This window comes from Typha latifolia, chromosome 4, assembly GCF_019914945.1.
Source record: "Typha latifolia isolate L0001 chromosome 4, TyphaL0001v2, whole genome shotgun sequence".
Taxonomy (NCBI): domain Eukaryota; kingdom Viridiplantae; phylum Streptophyta; class Magnoliopsida; order Poales; family Typhaceae; genus Typha; species Typha latifolia.
In genome coordinates, this window is record NC_133089.1 from 8,657,755 (window position 1) to 8,676,450 (window position 18,696).

The 18,696-nt window shown below is 36.3% G+C and overlaps 1 protein-coding gene across 1 annotated transcript; it reads right to left on the reverse strand.

Annotated features, from left to right (window-relative positions):
• Positions 1 to 8,605: 8,605 nt before the first annotated feature.
• On the reverse strand, positions 8,606 to 15,725 carry LOC140786742 (adenylosuccinate synthetase, chloroplastic). Its single transcript, XM_073135367.1, has 4 exons — positions 15,316 to 15,725; positions 14,359 to 15,051; positions 13,953 to 14,264; positions 8,606 to 8,953 (listed from the first exon to the last, which is right to left on the reverse strand). The coding sequence occupies exons 1-4, from the start codon at positions 15,625 to 15,627 to the stop codon at positions 8,783 to 8,785; spliced, it is 1,488 nt and encodes a 495-aa protein (XP_072991468.1). The 5' UTR covers positions 15,628 to 15,725; the 3' UTR covers positions 8,606 to 8,782.
• Positions 15,726 to 18,696: the final 2,971 nt, after the last annotated feature.

Sequence of the window (18,696 nt, forward strand, 5' to 3'; positions counted from 1 at the left end):
AAGCTTGATACGATCACGCCTCTGGCTATGGAGCTATGATACCAGCTTGATACGATCTCGCCTTTTTGGTGAAGGGTCGATCTCTTCCAATTATTGATCTGGACTAGATCTGGCACGGAACTTTGAAATAAGATCCCGAAATATTCCGCCGTCGAATTGACGTGAAATTTTGATATATTGTAGGCCCGGAAAAGAGCTTTCCAAAAAATCATGTTTCAGGCGAATCGGAGTTGGGGATCTTGAGATATCGTTCCTTTAGTGTACGAATATCAGGATGCTCTATTTTGGATCCGTGGATGGAGGCACGAGATCCTAGGTAATGGTGGATGGTGGACCGACGTTAATGTGGTGGCACCGAAGAAAAGTGATGGTGGAAGGGTTGTGGTTGATGGAAGGATTAGGGCAAGTGTTGGATAGATTGGACGAAGGGGGAGAAGAGGGCCACCCCTAAGGGACTAGGGTGATTAACCGGACGAGGGAGGTTAGAAGCGGCGTCGCCGGGGATTGAGAGAACGGGAGCGAAGAAGGCGAAGGAGGCAAGGCAAAACTCAATCTCAATAATCAATGTTCAATTTGGTTGCCTACCACATCCTTTTATAGGCTAACCAACAACTCAAATTAACCCTAAAAACACAATTTTCGTCGACCGCGTTCGAACTCGCCCGACTGCGTTCGAACGCACTGAGTTCGCTCTTCTGGATTTGCGAACGCGATGCAGGCGTTCGAACGCGCAATCGAACGCGCCTGTCGGTATTTGAGAACGCGATGTAGGCGTTCACAGTGCGTTCGAACGCACCGCGTTCGAACGCACAGTACATTCTCTTCACCACGTTCACAACCCCGTTCACAAACCGCGTTCGAACTCACTCCACCCGCGTTCAAACGCGACTTACAGAAAACTTAGTTTAATGGAAATTAAACACTAAAACATGAAATAAAAACACTCCTAAAGTGAATCCATGCTCGAGACGACATCGGTGAAGTTCGAATCGTATCATTCTCCTAACTTCTAATCTCTCTCGACTGTCGAGCTACCCCTCTTCTTTGGGATCTCGACCATTTCATTCTCTTCATCTACATCCTTTAACCACTTCCACAATCCACCTTCATCTCCATATCCATCCATAACCCTAACATCCACTCCACCTGTCATCACTACCATTTCCCACGTTATTCCATGTTTTCGTCTCTACTACAGTTCGAATCTGTGAAGGGCATAAATATGGAAGTTGTAGATCTGGAGATTAACGACCTTATCCATTAAGGTTGATATTATTTTGATATGTGTAGAATATTCTATGAATATTTTTCTGAAACTGCGCAGAGTTGGATTTAGCTAATTAAGTAAAATCTTAACCTACTAAGACTCTAACTAAACCAAATAACCAAATAAGATAATTCGAGTTTTGATCATGATAGAGTTTATATCTTGATGTTCCTTGAGCCATTGAACGTGACAAAAAAAAAAATTTTAGTGGAAGATGGATTTCACTTAGGGCTTTCATAGTTTCTAGAATTTTTTTGGCTTTCTTGTTATTTTTTGTATGCTTTGGGCATGTGTTAAATCTTGAGATCTATTTTTTTTTATAGAATGCGTAAAAAAGTTACAATTTCTAAGAAGCCAAGGCCACCTTCCTCACTATCTTTGACTCCCATATTTTCTTCATCAAATGCTGCAAGCAAATACAAACACAACTTTGAAACTCGTCCGATAATTTGTGAGCGGCCTATAGTTATCTCATATTCTACCGCCCTGGGGATTGAAAAGTTGTTCACTGAGCGAGGATGGCTGTCAGTGTGTCGGATGGATGGGACAACGTATGTGGAGGTTGTTCGAGAATTTTATAGTAATTCCACTCTTTTGGAACGATGTATACGGTCCACAATCCGTGGTGTATCCGTGTACTTGGACTCTGATGTCATCCATGCTAAATTCCAACTTTCTGATGACGAGTTCGAGTATCCCTCTTCTAAGCCTCTCCCTGTTGTTCAAGATTATGCAAGTGATGCCTTAATACAAAGGGAAGAGTGGATAGGTAACATGATGCCACATACAAAACTAACATTTGTGGCTCGCATGTTACATCTCATATGTTTATATAACATCACTCCGAAGACTCAGCATTCCAGTATCAGTCAGGACTAGGCCTTCCTCCTTCATGCAATGCTATCTGGTGTTTCAATTGATTTGGCTACTATTATATATAATTCTATTGTGACAGCTGCACAAAAAGAAGCTCCCCGTGAAGGTTTGCCGTTTGGGATCTTTATTACCAAAACTATGCACACGGAGTGGTGTAAGAGTGGACTCCATAGAAGCATTAGTTACTGCTTAGAAACCATTGGATCGGATCACAATTAAACGGAGTCAAGCTCATGATCCACCTTCTCCTTACAAGCAAACCTCCTCTTCCGTCGTTGAACGTCGATCACACTGAGAACTCTCTTCTGAGGACAGCTCCAATGATGAATTCTATCAATCTGAGGGAGAGTTTCCACATATCACTAAAAGGTTTGATCAGCTTAGCACTCAGGTGCATTACTTGCAGTTGGCTGTGAACGACTTAAGGGCTGAGCAAGCTCGTCAGGGGACCGTGCTCGACTCAGTGTTGTCTATTCTTCATCATCAGTTTCTCCCTAGTGCTTAGACTTTGGTAATTTGTGTCAAAAAGGGGGAGAGATAGTTTAGAAGAGATCATGTGTTTACGGTAGTAAGGAGTGAGTTTAGGAGTTTAGGGGGAGTACATTGTATGCTAATTTGTCACAAATTATCAAAGGGGGAGATTGTTAGGTTTTTAGTGTTGGCAATTGTGTACAAAATATTCTAAGTGTTTTTATACATATACATGAGCATTTATACAAGTCTAGGAAGTATTTGGATTGAAGAATTGAAAGATCAAAGGAGAAAAGTTTTTGCGTTCACACTACGTTCACAGAGCGTTCGAACGTGAGCACTGGCGTTCGCATAGACAGAGACTAATGTTTTTGCGTGCGTTCGAACGCAAGTACTGGCATTTGCACAGACAAAGACTGGTGTTTTTGTGCGCGTCTGAATGCGAGCACTAGCGTTCTCACAGATAGAGAGTGGTGTTTTTTAGCGCGTTCTAACGCAACACAAGCATTCGCATAGACAGAGAGTGCTGTTTTTACACGCATTCGAACGTAGTCAAGGGTTGTTCGAACACACCCTGCATATATTTACAGTGCGTTTACACATGTAGAGGAGTGTTCTTGCCCGTTCGAATGCAACTTGTGAAAATCAAGCCGCTGGTTCGAATGCACTTGGGCCCGTTAGAACGCACCTACGTAGTTTGCAATTTTTGGACTTTCGTGAGTTTGGATAAGATTTAGATTTGGCTCTATCTTGGATACATATAAAAGCATTGTGAAGCCCTAACTCTAGGGTTGTTGGTGAAGCAATTTGAAGGAGAATTCTTGAGGCTACATTATTTCCTCAACCAACAAGGTTCGACTCTTCTACAAGGCTTAAACTTTCGTCTTAACGGCTATCTAGATGAAAGATCAATCTCGAGGGCTATTGAGGTTGGATATCAATCACGAAAAGCGGTGAATCGTGGGTTCTAGCGAGCAAGAATGAGAGAAACAAAGTCGTGGGGATCGACGGATTGTTTTGTGAATCAGTTTTGTAACTGTCATTATTCTAGTGATTGATTTTGATACGAGTTTGGATCCATGGTTTTTTCTCGTTTGGGTTTTTCCATGTTAAAATCTTGGCGTACATCTTTGCTTTTATTTTTTAATAATTTTTTCGCTTTTTATTTAAGCAAATGAGTGATATTATTGCCTAGGGTTTAGATGCATACATGTGTCAAGGTGTTCTTTCAATATTTTTATAGATTTTATAGAGGGTCTTCTACTGGTACATGGTTATTCTGTTATCTTTGTGGTGGTTGACAAATTGAGCAAGTATGCGCACTTTTCGGCATTATCACATCCATTTTTAACCAAGTCGGTGGTTGAAATTTTTGTTAAAGATGTTGCTCGGTTACATGGCATGCCACGCACGATTGTCTCGAATCGTGATCATGTATTTATGAACGACTTTTGGATGGAGTTTTTAGATTAACAGAGGACTCGATTAAACTTCAATTCGGCCTACCATCCACAGACAAACGGCCAAACCAAGGTAGTCAATCAAGGCATTGAGCAGTACTTGAGGTGCTTTGTTGGAGAGATGCTGAGACGATGGTTGGAGTTCTTATCGTGGGCGGAGTGGTCTTACAACACCGCCTACCATAAAACGGCCTACCATTTGAGGCGGTGTAAGGACAAATGGCTCCGACATTACGCGCTTATGATCTAGTGGCATCTGCAAATCGGACGAAGGTGGACTTAGCTTTGATGGATAGAGACGGCACATTGAGGAGGTTGCGTGCCCATCTTAAACTTGCTCAAAATTGCATGAAGCAATTTTATGATCGCAATCATAGGGATCAAGAGTTCGACATCGAAAATTGGGTGTTTGTGAGGGTGCAATCGTATCGACAGGTGACTTTACGTCTGATGCAAAACCAAAAGTTAACACATCGCTACTTTGGTCCATTTTGAGTGTTAGAGCGTATTGATCCAGTTGCATATCGTTTGGAGCTGTCGGAGGGTTCGAGAGTGCATCTTGCCTTTCATGTTTCATTGCTGAGAGAGCGGATTAGAGATCATGAGGTCATTAGATCAGTTCTACCGGAGCCATTGGAGGAGATAGAGATCATAGAGCCAGTTCGTGTACTTGCTAGGCACCGATGACGACATAGTACCAGATTAGAGATGGAGATTCTAGTCGAGTAGCTTGGCAAGCCATTCGATGAGGTGACGTGAGAGTTGGAGACTGACATTTTAGAGCGTTTTTCTGACTTTTCACCTTGAGAGCAAGGTGGGGGAAGCATGGTACATTTAGTTAGGATCTTTTCTTACTGCATTAATTATTTATTTTTTATTAAAATAAAATTCTTGTAGGTCGTGTTCGAACGTAGGAGGGGTTGCCTTCGAACGCCCTTGTGAACGCCTGCATTAAGTTCGCAAATCTAGAGGACGCAAAAAGTGCGTTCGAACGTGATCGGGCACGTTCGAACGCATCGCGTTCGCAAATATAGAGAACGTCTTCTGTGCATTCGAACGCGATCGGGCGTTTTCAAACGCGATCGGCGGGATTGCACTAGGATTAAGGTTAGTTATTGTATTAGGGCTTGTTGGCTAGCCTCTATAGAGGTGTGGATGGCAGCCAAATTTATTATATTATTGGATTATTGATTTCTTGCCTCATATCTTCTCTCTATTCTCTTTTCCTCCTCCCTCTTCACCAACCTACCACTTCTACCGTTGGCAAGATCTCTCCTAACTTCTGATCTCCCTCGTCTATCGAGTCCTCCCTTTCGTCTATATCCCTTAACCATATCCACTATCCACCTCCAACTCCATTATCATCCATAATCCTAACATCCACTCCACTCGTCACCACCATCATCACCTGCGTTCTTTGGTATTTGAGTCCCAGTTGTAGTTAGAATCTGTGAAGAGAATAAATACAAAAATTATAGATCAAGGAGTTACGAATCTAATCCACTTAGTTTCGTAATTTTCTGACTACCAAAGAATATTTGATGAATATTTTCCCATAATTGCGCGAACTGATTTCTATAATAAATTCAGATCTTGAAGGAATCGTTCAGTAGCCTATCTTTTGGTATTGTAACCCATCAAATCGACCCGAGCTCAAGCTACTCGATTATTGACACCCCTACCTCTATGAAGGAACAAACGAATCAACCAAACTAAGAGAATTTGTGGAAGGTGATATGGTCTTTCTTTGCCTCCAACTATACCGACAAAGGTTGCTCGCCATTGTTGATTTATGAAGTTGACACCTCAATTATACAGTCCATATCACAACCTCTAAAAGATAGGGAGAATAACATGAACTTCCTGTTAGCTCTGAGGTTCATTAAAATTTTCATATCTGCTGCATTAAAAAGATACTAGTAAGTTTGATATGTTTCTAAAATTCTTATAAGATTTTAGTGGAAATGGAGAACTCTTGGCAGCACCACTCAAGGTTTTGAATCATATGACATATCAGAAACGTGTCAATGGACCATATTGCCTCCGAAGGATGCCACATGGGAAGATCACCTTTCTATATGGTTCTGTTTGGAGGGGTGGCAATTTTTAGCTAACCAAATAACTTGAAGACTTTAAACAAATTTAATTTTAATATAATCAAGTTCAGATTATAAATGAATTGACTTGCTAACTATATTATTAGATGAGTCATGTTCATGTTTATTATCTCAACCTATTTAAGTATAACCCATTTATAACACAGTCTAATTATAACTTGAATAGTCCATTTATCACATTTATAACATGAATAAACAAATTTGGTTATAATACAAAAAAAGTAACCATGTTTATCACGTGAATAAATTTATTTATAAATAAAATAACTTATAGAAACCCAAATAGACTATGTCATTTGATAATTCGTTTATGCCTATTTAATAAAAGGTTGATGTTCATGTTAGCTTGATTCAATGGGGATTAGTTTGCTTAATAGTATGGATTGGATCTTCCTCCTAAAGTATTTATCTAAGGCCATTTGTCACAGATTTTTAATGAAGAAATTAATCTGTTATTATTTACTACCTTTTTAGTGTTCTTGGTTCGTATTGAAGTATCAAACACATACCAAGCTTCCATATACACTAAGTTGCTATAAGAGTCTTGGTCATTATATTAGATAGATTGTGATTTATAAAAATCTTCATAAGATTCTACCATTGCTTTCCCAATATCTCCTGAATCCAATAATGGCATACATCAATCTGTTGGTACTATAGAAAAAAAAAACATTTCTTTTAAAAGAAAAGTGTGAACTTAATGATGTCCTAATTAAATCAATACTGTTGGGATTAGAATATGAGTACACACATACACCAAAAGCATTTTTAACCATGTGAGCAATATCTCATTCGCTTCAAAAGCAACAGACCATCTAGTGTCAAGATGACGAGCAATGTTAGTGCATCTTACTAAATGAGATTTTCCACCAAAGACTTAAGTCAAGAGTCTGCTCAAACATCTCATTTATTTATTTATGGGCTCTCGCTAAGTTGACACCAAATATGTATATATATATATATATATAATATTTTATTCTTGTACGGACCATCACATACATCAATCTCTTTATCAATTAAAGGAAATTTAACTTGAAATGACCCAGAATTTGTGAAGTTCCAATTAGCATGAAAATTTTAGAACCTTTGGAAAAATAATATGTGTTGCCCCTTTATAGTTGACCCGAAATTTAATAAATTATTCCATGAACTTTAATTTGACTCTTAACCCCCTCCTAATTTTAACTTATGTGCAACTGTTGAGATTTTATGTCTAATGGTAACAATGAGAGTGGTTTTCTATTACAGTTCTCATGGGCGGGCCGGGCCGAGTTCGGGCCAGGCTTTTCGAGCCAACCGGGCTTAAGTATTTGTTCACGGCCCGACCCACCAATCACTCGGGCCGGGCCGAGTTCGGGCCGGGCTAGAATAGTCTCCGTTACCGCCCGTCGGCCCGTGAGAGATCGGGCTAGCCGGTCGGGCCGGGCCGGCCCGACCAACCAATCACTCAGCCCAACCCATATTTTAGCTATTTTTAGAATTTTTTTAACTATTAGCTTATTTTTAAAAAAATATATTTATATTCCTCCATTTAAAAAATAATTAAAATAAATTAAAATTTTTAAAGGTGTGCTTAAAATAATGCAAAATGGTACAATACTATAAAAAAAATTACTGTAGCAATGGTAAATTAACGTAGCAGGTAGCAGATGGGCGGGCTACTGTAGCAGAACCCATGGATAGTTCGGTCTCCCAAACCAGGCCGGGCTGAGCCCTTTAATCATGTCTAGTTTGCAGTCTCAAAAATTTAGTAATCAGTGAGATTTGGGGGTGGAACAAAAGTAAAAGAATTGATCTATTTTCACAACAGAAAAGAAATTTTTTTAAACTTATTCTTATAAATTAAAAGGGCATTTTATATTAGAACTAACCGATGTTAGACAATTTCATATATGCTAAACTATAAAGTTAAAAGTGTCACAAATAAAATTCAACAGAAACGTTTAATTTTGGCTCCAACATAGGGGGTAAAATGCTACCATAAAAGAATCCAAACAAAAAGTATAACAAAATAGAATAAAGACACTCCAATTGCATGAAAGAAAAGCCAAAACACAAAGTAGAAACTGCATTCGTTCCAAACTTTAAGCAGAATAAGTCAAACGCGATCCAATTCCTACTAGCTTACCGCTCAGAATCAAATTTCCAAGAGAGCCGTTAACACTAGGCCAACTGAAACAACTGAAGTAGTTTTCAAAAAGATGCAAAAAATTTGATTTGGAAGAGGCAATTTCACATTATCTACACTGAAGTTCTTGCTTAGTGCCAATTGCTGGAAGCTGTCCAGTAGCATCTTTGTTTTTAAATTTTTTTCTCATTCTTTTCTCTTAAGAAATGCGTTGTTAGACTTGCAAAGAGATGTTCAATCATGCTAACGAAAAGCTTCAAACGACCAAAATAGAAAAACAACAGAATTACTAAATACCAAAATTTCATCTGCAAAAACAATCTTTAGTTGTCAAAATTATTACAGTGGTGTCAAATAGATTAGAAATAGGTATCATGTTACATGTAGAGCTTGAATTGCTTTGCTGAATCAAACTGAAATTTTGTTTTTAAATAGAGAATACAAGTTTCCTCTCCAGCTCCAATTATTTATATATGAGAGCATCGCGGCCAGGTCCAACACCAATGTAATGAATTGGAACACCAACAAGCTCTTCTATCCTCTCAACATAATGACGAGCAGCTTGTGGAAGATCTTTATAATTACGAATGGATGAAATGTCAGTCTGCCACCCAGGAAGCACCTCGTAGTTGACCTAAATCACAAGAACAACATTTAGGCTTGAATAAGATTTCTATACCTTCCTATAGAGCATAAATAGTTAATTTTCATTAGGTAGCAATAATTTTCAAAATGAAAATTTGAAGCTCAGCATCTAATAAAAGCATTATAGGCAACTTGCCTAAAGTTAAAATCCTCCTTGGACAAGGCTAAATGATTCATTTGATCTCTTTTTCTCAAAAGTCAATTACTAAAGAAGAAAAGTCAAGAGCAGCTTATGTAAGGTTGTATTTTTACTTGTCTAATTAGCAAATTGTGACTCAAACAAACTTCCATTTATGTATCGTGTCTAGATTTTATGTATAAGTTTTAATACAAGTTATGAAATAATGAAAAATATTGAAGTGGAAGATTGATTTTAAAATCAAAGGCATTAGTTTGCAAAACAAAGACAGTTTTTGTAGCCTTAATACAATGGTTCTAATTACTTTAAAAGTGGTCCAAACCAAAACATCCAAGACTTTTTGATATACAAGTGTCCAAAAATTAGTTCTAACCAATCAAGGAACAAAAATCGAGAAAACTAGAAATTGAACTTTGAGAACATTCAAACACACTTATCTGCATTCGAATGCAATCTCAATTTTCAAATGAGTTCATAGACAATCTTTTAGGGCGATTAAGACTTTATTTGGTAGAGGTATTTAAGGGGATTTGACATTTTTGGAGGTATTTAACATCACCATCACGGGTTTGGGAGGCACCCAAACGAAATATGTTGAATAGGGTTTCTATCTATGTTACAATCCGACTACGTGAGTTAAGTTAGTCGAGTCAATTTAGTTGAGTCTATTTATCTTTTAATTAATTCATACTTAAGTAAGCCACTAAGGCAAGTCCAATTAAGTTAATAAAGCTCTTAAGGCAAGAGTTCTAGTTGCCTTAAAGCAGAGTCCTAGTTGAATTAGAAAAGCTAATAAAGTAAATCATAATAAAAATCGATCTAAGGTTTAATATATGGAGTCCAGCCCTAATTGTTTATGCCTAGAATGAATATTAAGTTAAGCTAAGTTAAGTTTATTTACCTTGTATTACTTTCAATCGTAGCCATCTATTTTTTTGTAGGAGTAGATCTAAGTTAGAAACCTTATCTCCACCTTTAAAACCCTAACCACCATCTACCTCCACGAGCCACCTACTCATATGGCCAACCACCACCATCCCACGACTATCCATCACCCTCTTACGACTGCCACAATATCGGAAATTTACCATTCCGCTCCATTCTAACCCTTCTCCACTCTTTTATTTATATTTTTTCATCCCGACCTCCGATTTAGGTGAAACAAGAGTCATAACTCGCGAGGCTAGCAACATCTAAATTTTTATAATTTTCTTACGTCTAGATCGGTCCAGATCTGGTTCCGTACAATCTATCATATTTTCTTCAAATCTTTAAAGACTTCGTCTTAAGGGTCAATGAGACCAAAGCATCAACCTCGAGGATCACTAAAGTTGAGAACTGATCACAAAAAGCAATACATCACGAGTTCAAGCGAGGAAGACCTTGCAATTATAGTCATGGGTGTCAACGAGCGGTCTACAAGTCCATCTTGTAACTGCTACAGTTACTAAATGATTAGTTTGATCTTGGAAAGAATTCATGGTCTTTCATCGTGGGTATAGAGAATTTTCTACGTAAAATAGATTTTGTTTTGAGATTACTTACTTGCTCTTTAATATTTCATACTTTTTTATTATAATAAGCAAGTGCAATAGATCCAATCTTCTAAGGAGTTTATATTTTTTCAATTGGTATCACAACAGGTCTCTTACTTTAGAAAGAGATCTTTTAGAAGATGAACTTTTTGAGAGAAAGGCAATTTATAGTAAAACATCCCTTACTAGATGAATGCAATGATCTATATTGGAAAGTTAGAATGCATGGTTTTTCAAAGTCCAATGAGGATAATAATATTGATCCTGAGTCTTAAGAAAATGATAAAGAATTTTTTTGGAAGTTTCAAAAGTGGCTCAAGCAACAAGCCCATGTGTAAATATCATGGGAAAATAATCTAATGTTATGAATGTCATAGTTATGATCACATGGCTAGGGATGCAAATCGTAATAAGAATAATAAGACATTGCAAGCCACTTAAGTGATACTGATGATTTTGATAATAAGAATCCTAAACCCAAAGAACAAAATTTTGTAGCTTGTGCGGCTTCTATTTCATCTACTAAACCTTCTAAAACGATTATTTGCATAGGTCAACAAGACTCAAACAGTTCAGACTCCGAAGAAGATGAATATAAAGCTCTTGACCAAGTTGAAACTTGAAAGATGATGAATCTAAAAAAGAACTTAAAGACAACAATAAGGAAGAGCATAAACTATTAGTCAAGGCTAGATGAACTAAAAGAGAAAATTTAAGATGCAAAATAAGAAACGCAAGCGTCTATTAAAAGAAGTTGCATAGCTAAATAAAAATAAAAAATAAAAAATAAAAACTAGATGAAATACTTTGTGCTCAAGCATGGGCAAAAACAAGTATGGACTAGGTTATATTGGAAGTTCATCTAACTCAAAAACAGCTTGTATCTGCAACCCTGTAAAGGATCACAACTGAATTGGCCTTAGACAGCAATTAGTGATTATTTGGCTTCCATCTAGATGCGGCGTGCACTGACTCTAATGGGTGTGCACTAAGCTCAGACTGATCGTGAGCTGCTTGCAAGTTCCTGTAAGCTGTCTGCATCAGGCTTATAGTGTATGCACCGAGGGAGGGTGATGAACACAATGGGGCTGATCTTGAAGGTTGTTGCAGATAAGGCTTTAGGTGAGACTTCTAAAGGTTGTAGGAGGTTGTAGGATGATGTTTCAACACAAGGAAAGGTCATGGAAAAGTTTGCCTAGGTGGTGGATATTCTAAGGTTTGGATATGGTAGATAATAGATGGATTAGGCTAGGGTTAATATGGATGATGATGGAATGTGGCTTATAGTTGGTGATGCGCATAGCTAGAAAAAAAATTGGCACGGTGAATGGGAAAGCTGCAAAGAGATAGAGAAAGATTAATTCATTCAATTCATTGCATGCCTAAGATTCAAGCTATAAGACCTTATTTATGAAAATAAAATATAGTCCTGAGGTAACCAAAATGGAATAAGAAACAAACTAATCAGCTTATCTAAACCGGTCATTATATCTCCCTCAAACTGTACTAGAGTGTTGGTTGAAAAAACACAAATGAAAATAAAAATTGTTGTTTTGAATTGAAAGGGGTGAATATGAATTAAGTTCAATTTGACTTTAGTTTAGTGTCACCTTTTGATGTTTGTTATGCCTAAAAATTACCTCATGTTTTGTTGCTTTACTAGAGAGAATCAACAAAACGGTACAATTGGTTGTTCTTGACAATTCTGTGTGATCAAACCACTTATTATATGATATGTTGATGTAAAACATTTGTACATTTAGTTACATTGACTTTATAATATCTTTGACTTTTTTATAAGTCAATTTGAATTTCTTGAATGCATCAACCAAAATCATTTGGAAAATGATATGTGAATTGAAACATTAAATCTTTTGATCTATGAGTGATTTGTGATATTGAAGATTCAAACTGATGATATAAATTTCTTAAAATTTGGATGGATAATTCTTATTGCATTCTTAGAATTCAAAAAGTTTTGTACATTTTCTAAAATGTATTGGTTGAAAAATGATGTAGATATGGATTTATTTCTACTCATGTAATTAGCAAATTGTGCTTCAAACAGAATTTTATCATGTACTGTATCTAGATTTTATATATGAGCTTTAGTACTAATTACGAGGGTTTTGATAAAAATATATTAAGGTGGAATATTAATTTTGAACTCAAGAATTTCGATTGATGGTGTTGGTTTGCAAAAAGAAGACAAAGTTTTGGTAGTTTTGAACCAATGGTTCTAACCACTTTTAAAGTGGTTCAAACCAAATCAAGACTCTTTGATGTGATGTACAATGGTTCAAACCAATCAGTGAACGAAAATTGAGGGAAAACAAAATTTTAACTTTAGGCATTCAGAATCTGGTTTTTAGATGAGTTCATAGGCAATCTTTCAAGGCAATTAAGACTTAATTTGGCAGAGATATTTAAGGGAGCTTTTATGTAACTAAAGCCTCCTTTTGCACATCTTTTGAAGGCTATTGGAGATCACCATCACAGCTTTAGGAGGCTCCGTGACTACATGCTAAAAAGGGTTTCTACCTATCCAATTTTCTATAGATCTTGAAAAAATTCAACTCGATGGTCAATGAGACAAAAAAAAAACAATCCAAGGTTGAAAACAATCATAAAAAATAGTGCTTTGAGGGTTCAAAGGAGCAAGACCTTATAGATATAGTCATGGTTATCGATAGACGATCTATAAATCCATATTGTAACTACTACAATTATTTAGAGATTGGTTCGATCCTAAAAAGATTCAAAATTTTTAACCCTGGGTTTAAGGGTTTTTCCATATAAAATTGCTTGTGTTTGAGATTGCTTATTTGCTATTTAATATTCCACATTTTTCATTATAATAAGCAAGTGTGTGATAGATCCGATCTCCTAGGATATTTATATATTCTACACAACATTCTCTAGTATGATTGGCTAATGACAGTTTACAAAGAGAAGATTAATCCTGAGTTATCTTAATCTTGAGTAAGATTTATTAACTTGGTTAAATCTTTGACAAATGAAAATGTGTGGGACAATCAAAATGAGTTCCCATTTCAGGTTGATGCTAGGTTGATGCTTGTATACTGAAGCTAAATTAGATAGAACCAAATAGAGAACCTAGAATGAATTTTTCAAACCAGAAGCTTGATTGTACCACCACATAGCAACGACCGATAATATTCTTGCTAAAAACTAGATCATCCATTTCAAATAGAAAATTGATGCTCCACTTTGGTTAGATCAAAAACTAGAAACAACAGACATCCCAAAAGAACTAATTAGGTCAACAAAAGACCAAGTTGTCATAAAATTACCTGTATTTGCTTCAAGACTTCAAGATCTGCAGGGAATGATTCAACTCTTTTACCATCACCTAACCAATAAGAAACACCTAAATTGACTTCTGAAAGTCCCGATAGGACATCAAGCTTGGTTAGATTCAGAGAGGAAAATCCATTAATCTGACAGCAATATTTTAGTGCAACTATATCGAGCCAGCCACAACGCCTTGGACGACCTGTAGTTGTCCCAAATTCCATTCCAGCAACCCTAAGGAGGTCACCAGCATCACCCAGGATTTCAGTTGGGAAAGGACCCGATCCAACTCTAGTTGTGTAAGCTTTTACCTGTAGAGAGAAAGCATACAGTTATAAGGAATCTTAAGGAAAATAATGCAATGATAGTAGCAATTAGGGTAATTTAATGAGTGATTTAACTTACCACCCCGATAAGGTCACCCAAACATCTTGGAGATATCCCAAGCCCAGTGCAAATTCCACCAGCTGAGGGACTTGAGGAAGTAACAAATGGATATGTTCCAAAATCAATATCCAACATGGTTGCTTGACCACCTTCAACTAATATTTTCTTCTTCTGTAATACTGAGTCATTCATGAAATGCACTGTATCTGTAATAAAGGGTTCTAACCTCTCAGCAAACCTTTTATACTTCTCAATTTCGTCTTCGAGAACTCTATTACTATACTCAAAACCCTGAAACCGCATAGCTGCATCTCTTAATAAAATATCAAGCTTCTCACCAAACGAATCCATGTGCCTCAGATCACAAACTCTTAATCCATTTCGGATAACCTTGCTCGAATAGCATGGTCCAATTCCTCTTTTTGTTGTTCCAATAAGAGAATTTGCAAGTTCTGCTTCTCTTAGTCCATCTACAACTTGATGGAAGTCAAACAATAAATGTGCACGATCTGAAATCAGTATTCTTCCTTTGCAAGAGACTCCATTGGACTCAAGACCATCTATTTCTTTAAATAAGCCAGGAAGATGCACCACAACTCCATTACCAATTACACAAAGTGCTTCCTCATTAAGGATGCCTGATGGAACAAGATGAAGGGCAAATTTCTTCCCCTCGGAATTATAAATGGTATGTCCAGCATTTGCCCCACCCTAATGTGAACAACATGATACTTTCAATAAGGCTAAAGGAAGTTCCTACAATTACATAACAATAGCTTGCAAGTTTGAAACTAGAATTAGCTTCTTAGTAACTACAGTGATTTCATAAAAGGATAGAAAACAACATAGCTACCAATTTAAGATTTCGACACAAAGAACCCTAAGAACACTACAAAACAAGAAAACCGATTCACTCAGCAACCAAGTTTCAAGAATTTTTTCATCAGATTACCTAGAGAGAGGCAAAAGCATCACCTGGCATCGAGCGACGATATCGAAGTGCTTCGCGAGGATATCCACAAGCTTCCCCTTGCCCTCATCCCCCCACTGCGACCCGAGCACAGCAGCGACCTGGCTCAGCGATTCAACTCTATCGACCTCGCCGCCGGAGGCCACCACCTCCGACAACACGGCCGCCGCCGACGTCCTCCCCGACCAACAGAGATCCCTGGACAAGAACAAGGAAGAAGGGCCTGAGACCCACTTCCGACTACCACCGCCATAGGAGATTCCGCTCCTGCGGGAGAGAAGAGGGGAGGGGTCGAGGGTTAGAGACGAGAGACTCATGGATTTGTTGGCTGCGCAGTGAGTAAGCAAGCAGGAATGGGAATAAAGGAGTGGTTCTTTTATTTTTAATGAGAGCACCTTTATTTTATAGTGGGAAAGGGATTTGGAGAGAAGGGGCAACGGGTGAGGATTTGGGGGCTGTGACCCAGGAGGCCAAGTGAGTGGGCGAAAGTGGGCGAAAGTGGTACCCACAGTTGATCATAGCCGTAGGATCCGTTGGTTGTCTCTTTAGGGATTTGAAAACATTAACACCAAATATATATACAGAGAGAGGGGGAGAGAGAGGACTTTTTCTTTTTGGGACACCTTCCTATGAAAACCCTAGTTTGTCACAGATTAAGTGCTTGCTCTTGAAATTTGCTAAACTTTTAGAAGTTATTGGGGGATAATTTGCAGCAAAATGTGATTATGTTTTATCTTAAAGACTATATAACTGTATTACTGCTGATGGATGGATCCTTTACACATATTTGATATTTTTCTTATAACTTTTAACAGAGTGCTCTTATACATGAGTTTGTTTTTTCTCTATGAAAAGTGCACTTAAATTTTTATAACTTTAATGTATAAAGATGTTTCAAATTCATCCATTAGTATGTGCAATAGGATTTAAAAGATAATTAACCATAATTGTAATTTAGGTTGACACTATGGAGATAGGTTAATCCTTTTGACGTGATGTTGACAGTCAATTGGAAAGAAAATCAAATACTATAACTTTGCTTCAAGTGACAATTTAAATTCAAATATTTTCTTTATCAAAAAAGACGCTATAAATTAGATAATGAAATCTCACATGAATCTGCACACATTTAATATTTTGCAAAATTACAATTTAATTTTTTTTTCAAACAAAAAGGAGTATTCTTAATCTTATAGAAAGATGCCATACCTCATATTGAAATAAGTATTTTTCAAAAATAAATAAAGAGACAAAAGAAAGTAAACTAGTTTCACCCAATATCAAAAAGAAAAAGAAGATCTCACTTGACAAATTTTTTTAATTCTCTTTTCCTTGTAAGCTTCATTTGTAAATCCAACTCTTTAACGGTCATTACATACTTTGGGTGCATTTGTCTTTTAAAAATTATTTAAGAAGAAGGTGGAAGTAATAATATGATTCTAATAATCACAATATTCAATATAAATAAACTTACAGATTATAAAATGTAAAATTATGTATAGTTGAATTTAGTTGCTCTCTACTAGTAGCTTCTGGAACAATAAATGTTAGTCTCCTATAATATAACGACTGTTTGACATACAAAAAGAATTAGTTATTGGAGTGTCTTGCTGAACTAAAATAGCACAATTTTCTCTCTCAAATGTAGGAGACTCAAAAACACATAAATGGAATGAACTAGTTTGATTAATTTACTAATAAAGACTATGTCTATTTAATGAATTGAATGGCCATGATGATGAGATGTAAAAGAATTCAGTTATTAGAGGGGAAAGCATCTAATCACGACGAAACGATGCACTTCTTCGAACTTTCAGTCCAACCCAACCCCAATCGAACCATATCGAAATCATATCAGGTAAAATATAATTTTGGACTTGAATCATGCACGTGAATCGAACCGAGTTGAGCAGAACTTGTGTGTGATCTAATTTGCATAGATTCTTTTACTTAGAAAATAGGTATATCTTTTGGAGCTCAAAACCTATAATAAGCTTGACACTAATATATACTACTAATATATACTACTAATATTTCTCAAATAGTTAATATGGTACTAAACTCATCTCTCTTTGTTTTCTACTATTATGATAGTTACTTTAAAATAAATGTTTATTCACTTCTCTTCGTAGATTTGAATAAGTGAATATATAACATTAAAATACTCTTTGAGCTATTTTAATTTCATCACTAATCTATTATTAATAATGTGTAGACCCTACTTAGATCTAAGCAAAAAATATATAAAATATTTATGTTCAAACACATGAACAAGTGCATTCTCTTAAAAGAAGTCAATGAATTTCTTAACTCAAAACAAACACTATTTTGAGGAGAGAGATTTTCATATAATTAAATCTTTTATGTAGAGATCAATTAGCATCTTGGAAAGCTAGTTGGGCATATTTTTATTGCATAGTGAATTCTTAAAAGAATGATCCTAGAGGAATTAATATAGGCTTAGTCAAACCACCATAAATCTCAATGTCATATTTTATCTTACGTTTTTTTGCTTATCTTATTTAAGTTTTTATAGCATATCTATATACATAAGTAAAAAGTTTGTTAGTTGTATTCTCATTCTTAATTAATGTTATGAGTTTTCACTCTCTTTGTAATATGTGCATATGTTTACATATTTAAAATATAATAACACAAAACCAGTGCGTGTCAAAAGGTAACGTCAAACCCATTTGCTTGTGTACATTATCTACATGCCACCCTAATCCCTCTCCCTTCTTTATCTCCACTCCTAAAAATGATTTGAATACCCAATTTTGACGATAGTAAAAATATGGTTGAAAGAATTAAAAACAATACCAGAAAAATTAGAAATTAAACATGATAAAATTAAGGACATAAGGAAAATTAGAATGGCCCATGTAATATTATGGAACTATCCAAAAATTAGTGATCATTGTCACTCTGAAGAGTGAAATGGATCAAATCCATATTAATTTCAACCTTAAATTTGTGTAAATTTAAGGTATTACTAGAGATCTTATTAGTGCAATTATTTGTTAATAACAAATTCTTCAACAGAAACACTTATGTTGAGTTATATAATCTAGTTTATTATATATAATCATAACACGATACATGGAAGATTGGATCAAGTAAAGAATGTGAAGTTTGAAATGGAAAAGAGCTAAACTCAACAGTCCTAAAAAAAATCATTCCAATAGTCCTGTAACACGCACCACCAAAAGTACACGAACCTCTCACATGAATAAAACCCACGTGATCTCCATGTGACGAATTGGTTTCAACACAATAAACAAGAGAAATTTTTTTCACATTTCCACAAATAATATGAAACAAAAAGAAGCTCATACATCATAGGCCACAGCAAGCCCCAAAGTACAAAACTATAGACAGATTCTAAT